This window comes from Scardinius erythrophthalmus (assembly GCF_964197995.2).
Source record: "Scardinius erythrophthalmus genome assembly, chromosome: 12".
In the NCBI taxonomy this organism is placed as follows: Eukaryota; Metazoa; Chordata; class Actinopteri; order Cypriniformes; family Leuciscidae; genus Scardinius; species Scardinius erythrophthalmus.
In genome coordinates this window covers 26539293-26550309 of record NC_138232.1, presented here as the reverse complement: position 1 = coordinate 26550309, position 11017 = coordinate 26539293, and the positions used below count along the sequence as shown (strand labels likewise).

Sequence of the window (11017 nt, the reverse complement as noted above, 5' to 3'; positions counted from 1 at the left end):
ACCCATCGTCAAAATTTCTGTGTCCACCACTCTAGTTCATCCAAAACAAACTAGAAAAGAGACTCAAAGTGCTAAATACCGGAATTATCCTTTAAGAGAATCTTCATCCCAGCTCGCGTCTTGATAAAGGTTGAGGTAGACCTCCACATACTCTTCCAGAGATCGACCGGTTTGAAATAAACAGTCCTCCATTTTGAATTTTAATTGGTCCGTTCTTCTGTCACAGTTTGGTGTAAGATGATGAAAAAGATGATGAAGACAGAAGATTTCAATATAAACTTTTACTCACAATAGGTATTTCCCCAGGCACAGACAGGCAGGATTACACTCACACCAAAAACCACTTAACATACACAAGAACAGACAAATACTGACTGAACAGAAGGAACTAAATACACACACTGATGAAACACTGATTGACAGAACACAGGTGATACGGATAATTAACTAGACACAGGTGATACAAATGAACTAATAAAGACAGACAGGACTCCACAGAAACCCAACACTGACAAAACCGCATTGGTTTTTGCGCACACGTTTGAGTTTTCGTTAACCATAACATGTGTGGAATGTTTAAATTATGAGCCATTTTCCCTTTTCTTTTGGCTGTTTGTAATGTAACTGATTGTTACTGCTGGTTGCCAAGGTAACATAGAGTCTTAGACCTAAGTTAGCCTGGGGGTAAGGTGTCTAATTTTTTTGGTCTAAATTAAGTCAGTCTTTATTTTTGTGAAACAGTCTAATTTGCATTAGACTAGTCTATGAGCAAATTTTAGACTTTTCTAACACTATAGACTGGTCTTTCACGAGTTCACACTTACAAATAAGTCAGATAGAATAAATGCGTATTTGGCGTGCTGTCCGAGGAGAGGGCTCCGGGCTCGGTATTTGGCCCGAACCCAGAGTACTCCCCCCGTATTCCTGGCTGTGAAAGAACAAGCCAAGAGTGAGGAGTCGGGGTGGTGGAGGGATGCTGAAAACTGTCAAGGAAGTTAGGTGAGTTGACAGAGTGAATATATATATGCTTCCTCTCATGCTGATAGGGTAGACATGGTAATTGTTTGATGAGTTGATTGATTGATTGCTTGCTTGATTATTTGAACGTGCTCCTCCCGAACTTTGTTAATAAAACATCATAAAATAGCTTTGTGAAACCGGCCCCATATATACAGGTGTATAGGCCATCTGAAACGCTTTCGAGGCGAATTTAATCCGATCGCTCTTTAGGAGGTGGTCTGAGATACATTCTTAACAGATCTGGACAAGTGTAAATGCATCTGGTTGTTGAATATAGGCCATGTAAATTTTACTCCTCCCAAAATGTAAAACAATATATATATATATATATATATATATATATATATATATATATATATATATATATATATATATATAACATATGTTACTGGCAAAGTATGTAATTCAGCATTCTATAGAATGCCTATAATGTATTGAATTAGGTAATGTATTTTTGCAAAAAACCATCAGGCATTCTATACATTGCCTAGGCATTCTATACAATACCGGGATTTCACACTTTGCCGGTAACATATATATATATATATATATATATATATATATATATATATATATATATATACACTACTGGTCAAAAGTTTTAGATCGGTAAGAATTTTTATGTTTTTAAAAGAAGTCTCTTCTGCTCACCAAGGCTGCATTTATTTGGTAAAAAAAAAAAAAAAAAAAAAAAAAAAAAAAAAAACGTAATATTGTGAAATATTATGACAATCTAAAATGAATGTTTTCTATTTTAATATATTTAAAAATGTAATTTATTTATTTTCAACATCATTACTCCAGTCTTTAGTGTCACATGATCCTTCAGAAATAATTCTAACATGCTGATTTGATGCTCAAGAAACATTCATTATTATTATCAATGTTGAAATACAGTTGTGTACAAACTTTTTTCAAAATTCTTTGATGAATAGAAAGTTCAAAAGAACAGCATTTATTTAAAATAGAATATTTTCTAACATTATAAATGTCTTTACTGTAACTTTTGATCATTTTAACTCATCCTTGATAAATAAAACTATTGATTTATTTTATTTATTTCCCCCAAAACTAAAATTAAAATTCTTACTGACCCCAAACTTTTGAACGGTAGTGTTTAATGTTACAAAAGCTTAAGATTTCAGATAAATGCTGTTCTTTTGGACTTTCTATTCATCATAGCATCATGAAATAAAAATGTAAAAAACTGTTTTCAACATTGATAATAATCATAAATGTTTCTTGATCATCAAATCATCATATTAGAATGATTTCTGAAGGATCGTGCTGAAGACTGGAGTAATGATGCTGAAAATTCAGCTTTGATCACAGGAATAAATTACACTATATTACATATACATATACATGTATACTATAATATATACTATATTACACTAATTACTATATATTCACATAGAAAACAGCTGTTTTAAATTGTAATAATATTCCACAATATGACTGTTTTTGTTTGTATTTTTAATCAAATAAATGCAGCCTTGGTGAGCAGAAGAGACTTCTTTTAAAAACATTAAAAATCTTACCGATCTAAAATTTTTGACCGGTAGTGTATAATATATATATATATATATATGAGCGTGTTATATGTTAAATATATTATAGCCAGATATGATGGCACTACTGCAACACGCATCACCATGATGAGTAGGTGAGTATTTCTTCAGCAAGCCAACATGCAAACTGCCGCAGATTCTCAAAGCACAACCATCTTCATTAAAACGTACCCGTGCAGATGCCACTCTTTCTCTTGTTGCGACCTTTGATCTTGAAATGCGCTGATGTTATATAAAATGCAGCGAATATCTGTTTCTTTCGTGGACGTGAACTAAATGTGCATATAGTGTCAGAATTGAAGATCGGATTTACATCCATTTTGCGGAGACACTTTTATGTGACCAAGTGTATAAATGGAACCATTTTAACCAAACAGATAGGCTAGCTATCCGATTAGTAAAATCGGATGAAGTGACCAGGTGTAAAAATACCCAAAATGGGTGTTTCCTAATCAGTGGGCATTTTTAAAATACAATGGGCGTTTTTCAACAGCTTTACCTGACTTGCCAAAATCATGACCGCCTACCCCTAAACCACAGATCAGATCAGGTAAAGCCGTTGAAAATGTCCAATGTGGTTTGAAAACGGTCCCCTGATTGATGAACAGAAACTAGCAATCCACAGGATATATACTGTAGATGTTTTAGTTTGTAGTGTGTTTTCCTTGAATATAAAATGAATGAATGAATGAATGAATGAAGCATGAATAATATCAAACTCATCTAAGTAAAAGTCTAAATTCTAAAATGCTGAAAGAATGCCACAATATTGTCAGTTTATTATATTTCTAGTTGAGGGTAATCTCAGTAATCTTTATCCCCAAAAGCTGTACACACAAAGAAATAAGTAGTGTTTTTATATTTTTTACCTCTTATATCATATATAACTGAATTTTTGTTTTTAGGTGAACAATTACTTTAATTTACATGGGGCTTGAAATGTTGTGAATACTGTCTAGCTGAATACTGTTGTACTTACTCTTAGGACACAGGGATATAAGTGAAGTTCACAAACGTTATTTCGGGAGGAGTGAACCCATCTAATCTTTCTATTAACTGCAGTAGCATATAATCAGCTGCTCACCTTGCTCTGGCATTAGCTGTTTTGGCATCCCTCCACCTCCACAACTCCACAAACATAATTTAGGCATCTTGCTACCATACTCATCATCCAAGCATTACTCATCATCCAAGCATTAGTCACACTGGAGGGTATATCTAAGCTCGAGTTGAAGCTGCTTCCTCGAGCCCCTCCACTGCGGACTGCAAGCCAAATACGCTTAACCTTATTAGCAGATTATATGGGCAAATGAACTTGTGAAACAGCTGTAATTACATAGTGACAATGTTAACAGAAAATTGTTGCTTTGTGTGATGCTGCATTGAGACCACTAGGTGTCAATATGAATCTAAAAACGACTGCCATATCAACCAGCAAAATATGAACTAAACAAAACTTTTTTGTACCTTTAATATTTTTCTAATTTCTTGATGACATAAGTGAGCCACTTACACTTAAAATCTTGTTTGATAAACTCCAGAGTTTGGTTATGTCAGATTTTCATTCTGTGTTTTGCAGTTATTACCTGTATCTTACCTGAATAATAATTTTGTTTTTCATATTGTTTAAACTGTAACAAATGACTGAAAACTGTAAATACCAAACATTTACTGGCAGCTATAGCACCTGTTAATGCCTACAGAAGCACAAAATGCCATGTCACACTGATTAAACATGTATGCTCGAAATTATAACCATATTTTTTTCCAGCAATGCAGTCTGTTACTGTATACACAAAACCAAGATAGAGAGGGAAGTGTCAATAAAAACAAATGCCCCATGTGCACAAACATAGAGTGAGTGAGATGATGAGAGAATTATAGATTTTAGGGTATCGAGCACATTTTTGTAAAATTTTGACATAATAAGATATTATCTGTTTATCTATTGATTTATACCGTATCCTATATCTCTGTAACTCTCTACTAAACAGTATTTGAGTAAGAATGACTGCTGAGGTAAAATGCTATTTATATATACTGTATATCACAATTTTATTACAAAAATTATATCTTTATCATCGTTCAGTAGTGCCATGCTTTTAGCATATATCAATACAGTAAAAAACCCAACCCAAAACAATAGGAGAAGCAGATGTCAGCATTGATGTTGCAGCATTTGATAAATCATGCTGTTACTGTACAAATGACATTCCTAGAACAGAGTAAAACACACCAGAGCCTTAACAATTGCTGTTGAAGATGCTTCATAAAAACAGTAATTCATCAATAAAAGCAAAATGTTATTGCGTAACACAATGAGTAAGCAAACTAAAAATGTGTGCTGAACTGATACATCAGTTCAAGGCACTCAGGCTGTAAGCATGTTGGCAACTAAATGACATTCTTACAGAAACATCAGTGAGATCAATGGAATCAAATGCAGGGAAGTGCCATCCTTTTAAACCATCTTTACCAAGTAATAAATACTATTCTCCCATCTTATTTTCAAGTCCATCACAGTGCAAGATCCGGTGGGAATGGGGTACCAATATTAAATAAACCATAATTTAAAATGGTGACGATTTGTGATTGGGTTATCAGCAAACTGTGATCATTTGAAAAAAAAAAAAAACACAAGAGTTATGTTGTGATGCTCTGTTGCTTTACAGCCCAAAATGCTGCAAAGAGACAGTTCTTCAGTTGTTGGCCCCTTTAAATAAATATATGAATGAAAAAATAAGCAAACTGTATCTACGTGCAAAAAAAGCAGCAAAAAAACATTGCTAATGCTAAAAGTAACCTAAAGTAACACTGTCGCTTTGAGGTTTGCAAGACAACCAACAGGAAACTATTTTATCAAGACAAAAAAAAATTATTCTAGTTTCACTCTAAAAAATGCTGCGTTGTTTTAACCCAATTTTGGGTCAAATATGGACAAACCCAAACATGTGGTTAAAAATGTAATTTACAAATTTAACCCAATGGTTGGGTTTTTCCATAGTTGACCAAAGTTTGGATTGAAACAACCCAGCATTTTTTGGAGTGTTTGCACAGAAATATTTAGGTATTCATAGAAACCCCAGGTTTATGCTTACCTTTGAATGTTTAATTAAGAACTGTTTTTTTTTTTTTTTAAACGTCAAACTAACTAGAAACATGGATCTGGCCCCTTTGCAGTTCAGTTGAGTTGACGGCAGGGCTCAAAAGTCCATTTAGTGGCTCCACCGAACACATCGATATTACTCTCTGACCATGATAACACATTGCCAGCTTGTGTTCTGTTGTTGCAGGTTGCCAGGTTGTAAATTTCGCCAGCTGTCAATTTTCTATCCCATATATTGAAGTTTGCCAGTTCACCTACAAAGGCTTGGGTTGCATCGAAACCACCACCAAGTGTGTCCTGCAAGTACAAAAAACAACCAAATTCAATTGAATTGAACATTTTCTACATAAATTAAGCCTAATAGGCATAATTTTGAGTCTTACCTGCTCCTGACCTAAGACCAGCACACCATTGGGTTTGATTGGGTGGTAGGGTGCCAGATTTTCTCCAGTTCCACGCAGAACACCTTCCTGAAATGCTTCCCATACTCCATCACGAGTCGTCCATGTTATGCAGATGTGATGCCATTTACCATTGTTGATAATGAAAGGTAATTTTGCAACCTGTAAAGTTATACTGTAGATTACTCAAATTGCTCTTCTGTTTTAGGTGCTAAAATACCAAATGACTTCAGCATTTATCTAAGTAAACCAAGAGATACACATTGAGATATATCTCCTGTATAATACAGCCCCTAACAATCATGGTATGCATTATATTGCATTATTGTTTCTGACACTGTACCTTATCATTTATGAGAATCTCCATTGGATTGTTCCCCCATTCTATGAGAACAAGCTCATTGGCTTGTCCAGGAACAGCATAGGAGAAGGGTGTTCCTACCCCGGGTGATGCATTGGATTTTATCCACAAGCAGAAAGAGAAGGCATACATTTCTGGTAGACTTTTTTTCACTTTGGCATACATGTAATTTGTTCTTAAGGGGAACGTTATCTGAAACTTGTCCAGTGGCCTGTTACCTTTTGAACCTGCAGAGTAAAAAGTAATAATGTTAGGATTTAACACTCTTAATATCTCTCTCTCTCCCTCTCTCTCTCTCTCTATTCCACAAGGACTTCTAAACAAAGGCTAGTGCCCAAATGCTTCCATTGCTTGTATCTACTGCTCTGGGGCTGGTTGCACCAGGGGCCGGTTGCACCAGCTGTGCGTAAGTTATAACTTAGCCTAGTTTTGACGTAAATGGACACTAAGTAACGACTTGCGCACTTCTAAATATTTTTGCGTTGCACCATTAAACTTAGTTGAAGCGTAACTCTACGTATAAACTAAATATTTACGGCAGCCTCCGATCAGGAGTAACGGATGGAATAAAATATCAGACAGACTGAACTGCATCAATAAGCTCTTCTTTTACCTGACAGACTTCAATTCTTTAAACATATATGATTATTTATGCTGACATTTACACTCACTTACATTTTAAGAGAGAGAACATTATGTGAAAAGATTACTTTGTTAGCGGCTATCTTTAACACAAACCCATCCTAAACAGCACATCGCTGTGTGCATCAGTCCATGTTGTGCATGTCAAATATCAGTCATAAATCAATAAACGTAATTTCTTATGTTTTTTGTATCAATATTTATTTATTGATCCTTATTCATTTCATTTCAAATACAGTTTCTGAATGTTATTTACATATAAAAACACTTATGCTATTCATGATCAAGTATTTAATGGAAACGTATTTTTACCGTTAGTAACGTGAGGCAAAAGAATGAAGGATAAACTGAAATTCACAGCATTTCAACACAACATCTGCTCACGTATTTGAAGGATGCTATTGGATCATCGAGGCTAAACGTCATATTATGCGACTACGCATTACTTTATGGAGAGCTTACGACCTACTAGCTACGTTCTGCCTTACGAACAAATGGTGCAACGGAATAAAGTTCAGAGTTAGTTACAAACTAGCTAGTAGTTACTAAGCCTCTAGTGTGGACTTTACGTTCCAATTTAAGAAAGAACTTACGAACGGCTGGTGCAACCCTACCCAGCTGTGCGTAAGTTATAACTTAGCCTAGTTTTGACATAAATGGACACTAAGTTACGACTTACGCACTTCTAAATATTTTTGCGTTGCACCATTAAACTTAGTTGAAGCGTAACTCTGGCAGCCTCCGATCAAGAGTAACGGATGGAATAAAATATCAGACAGACTGAACTGCATCAATAAGCTCTTCTTTAATTAACCTGACAGACTTAAATTCTTTAGACGTATATGATAATGCTGACATTTACACTCGCTTACATTTTAAGAGAGAGAACATTATGTGAAAAGATTACTTTGTTAGCGGCTATCTTTAACACGAACCCATCCTAAACACCCCGCCACTGTGTGCATCGGTCCATGTTGTGCATGTCAAATATCAGTCATAATCAATCAACGTAATTCCTTATGTTTTTTGTATCAATATTTATTTATTGATCCTTATTCATTTCATTCCAAATACAGTTTCTGAATGTTATTTACATATAAAAACACTTATGCTATTCATGATCAAGTATCGTATTTAATGGAAACTTATTTTTACCGTTAGTACCGTGAGGCAAAAGAATGAAGGATAAACTGAAATTCACAGCATTTCAACACAACATCTGCTCACGTATTTGAAGGCTGCTATTGGATCATCGAGGCTAAACGTCATATGCGACTACGCATTTCTTTACGGAGAGCTTACGACCTACTAGCTACGTTCTGCCTTACGAACAAATGGTGCAACGGAATAAAGTTCAGAGTTAGTTACAAACTAGCTAGTAGTTACTAAGCCTCCAGTGTGGACTTTACGTTCCAATTTAAGAAAGAACTTACGAACGGCTGGTGCAACCCTTGATGCTTAAGTGACTTAGGCTGTTCTTAGACTATACATTGCACTAATGTAAATTACTTGTTTTTATTTTACAATGAAACCCACTGTAAATTAAGTGGTTTTACTTTAAAAAAAAATCAAACTTTTTTTTTTTGTGCAACTGGTGATTATTTAAAAACAATTTATGTGACTCTCGCATGCTGCGCTGAGCTGGCTGCGCTTTGAGAAGCAAACTTTACGCTGCTATTCAGAGAAGACCTACTAGCTTTGAGAATGACTAAATTATCCGTCATAATATTAAGCTATATCGCTGTTTATTAGCTCAAAATGCTAAGCAATGCAGCTCCCCCTCCCAAACCATCCTCTGCGCCATTACACGACATTGCTGTTTTACAGCAACTACCTTCTCAAACACATAATTATTGAAGTAAATAGCCTAGTTCAGATTTATTATTTGCCTCACAAATAAGTCAAATTTCTCATGGAAAGACATCTCATACCTTTCCCCAGGTCGTTAATTCTCTGATGTAAGGAGGTGAGAGTTGACTCCACTCGATTGCGCTGATCTGTGTCGTTCCTTTGCCCGGGTTTGCTCTCATCCACAGTATTGACCCGGGACAGCACCTGCTTCTCCATATCCTCGATCTTATTTTGAAGCAGATCTTTAAGGCTGTTCGCCTGGACAGAGCCGTTGTTCCTGCTGTACTGCTACGGGAAAACATGAGATAGGAGCGTGCTTATTCAAACGAATACTTTAAAACGCAAACATGGGATACTTATAAGAGACGTACTATAAGCCAATTTCAGGCTTAGCGCAGCCTGCCGTGAACCAGTGACACATTGACTAAATCTGCTAAAGACCTCCACTCCAAATCTTTCAACCCCATTAAGATTACTCAATCTGGCTAAAAATATTTGAACTTAATTTAATTTATCATGCATTGCAGTTTGTTTTTAAAGAAATGCGGGATATGACTATTAGGAAATGCACTAGATGGAGTCACACGTCTTAAGGTGAAAAGTCCAAATCGTTACGTCATGTATACCTCCAAGTTTTCCAATCTTTGTTTAAGGGTGGCTAAAGTCTGCCCGAGTTGGGTTAGAGTGTCTGTCGGGCCGCGGGACACGTCTCCCATCGTGTTTTTGCCCGGTTCTTTCCTACGACCTCCAGTCACGGGCTCCAGAACACTCTGACTCTCACAGCGGCTCAACTTGGAAGTTAGTTCCCTGATCGTCTCCTTTTGATTCATGATAGTTTCCTTCTGCTGTAGGACTGTCTCTCTTAACTGCATTACTGTGGTCTTCAGATCCTCCGCTGGCCCGCTGTTCTGCATGGTGGCTGCGCACATGTCCATATCCTTAGGCACGGACGTGCAGATGAACTGTGTCTGTCCGAAATCTTGCGAAGATCCCTCCAAATATGTAAGAGAAAGTAGAAAAAGTGTCCATGAGATTGTCTCCATTGCGGATTGTCTTCTTTGTCAGTGTTTGAAGTGTGAGTAACCTGTTGTTTCACCACCACTGAGCTGTCCGCTGACTCTATGCAGCGCGTGTGGGTTTATATAGGACAGCAGAGGCGCAGCGCGCTCGCGCTCTCCAATCATGTCAAGTGTATTTCTTAAGGTGGAACTGGGAGATGGTAAATCATGTCTTTTCGCCACAATGGTAAGTACGATGTGATGTATAGCAAACTATTCAGATTTCGGAAGTAGTTTTACTTGGACTGTTATTTAGAAATCTAGATACCGATATTGTGTTTATGACCAATCGATGCTATTTTTATATTTCTGAAATGTATTGTATTTTATTTTAGTTATATTCTCAAAAGTATGTCTAAAGTAGGCTAATAGTTTTTTACCATCTGGTCATATTTAAAGGAGAGCATTGACTAATTAGTTGGGCCTTCTTTTTGCCTTTGTTTTATAATGCACTGAATACCACATATGTAGCTGTACAAACGCGATCTCATGCGAATACGTGTGTATTTTTTATGAAAAGTGTAGTTCTATAGCCTACCACACGTAGGCTATATTTACTTACGTTTTCATACACACTGAAACATATAATATTAACGTATTGACAGCACTACAACTTAAAATGAAGAGTTCAGATGCAAAAGCCTCTAAATGCCATCTGAAATTTTCTTCAAGAATGATCATTTTTATAAAGCTTGTATATTTAAGTTCAGTAATTTCACTTTAATGACAATTAATAGGCAATTTGCATTGCCATTTAAGTGAAATTATTGAACTTAAATATACAAGCTTGATAAAAATAATCATTCTAGAAGAAAATTTCAGATGGCACTTAGAGGCTTTTGCATCTAAACCCTTCAAATATTTACAGACTGCACTACGTAAATGATTTACATATGCACAACTTTACCAACGTACAACTTTGTATGTAGGCTATTCCTATTTATGAATATTAAAATTGTGGCATTAATGTTTTGACTCTATTTTATTCAATTGTCATATCAATGACA

At 35.8% G+C, this 11017-nt stretch overlaps 1 protein-coding gene across 1 annotated transcript; it reads right to left on the bottom strand.

Annotated features, from left to right (window-relative positions):
* Positions 1 to 4624: 4624 nt before the first annotated feature.
* Positions 4625 to 10067, bottom strand: LOC308699543 (neuronal pentraxin-1-like). The gene is made up of 5 exons (XM_081380411.1): positions 9579 to 10067; positions 9033 to 9240; positions 6442 to 6686; positions 6081 to 6260; positions 4625 to 5994 (listed from the first exon to the last, which is right to left on the bottom strand). The coding sequence occupies exons 1-5, from the start codon at positions 9993 to 9995 to the stop codon at positions 5773 to 5775; spliced, it is 1272 nt and encodes a 423-aa protein (XP_081236537.1). The 5' UTR covers positions 9996 to 10067; the 3' UTR covers positions 4625 to 5772.
* Between the last annotated feature and the right edge of the window lie 950 nt (positions 10068 to 11017).

Bases quoted from the DNA above. Each gene is read 5' to 3' on its own strand.
- LOC308699543 (XM_081380411.1), bottom strand. From the start codon at position 9,995: ATGGAGACAATCTCATGGACACTTTTTCTACTTTCTCTTACATATTTG. The intron at 6,261-6,441 runs GTACAGTGTCAG...ATAACTTTACAG, and splicing joins AGATTCTCATAAATGATAAG to GTTGCAAAATTACCTTTCAT. The intron at 5,995-6,080 runs GTAAGACTCAAA...TTGTACTTGCAG, and splicing joins TGGTCTTAGGTCAGGAGCAG to GACACACTTGGTGGTGGTTT.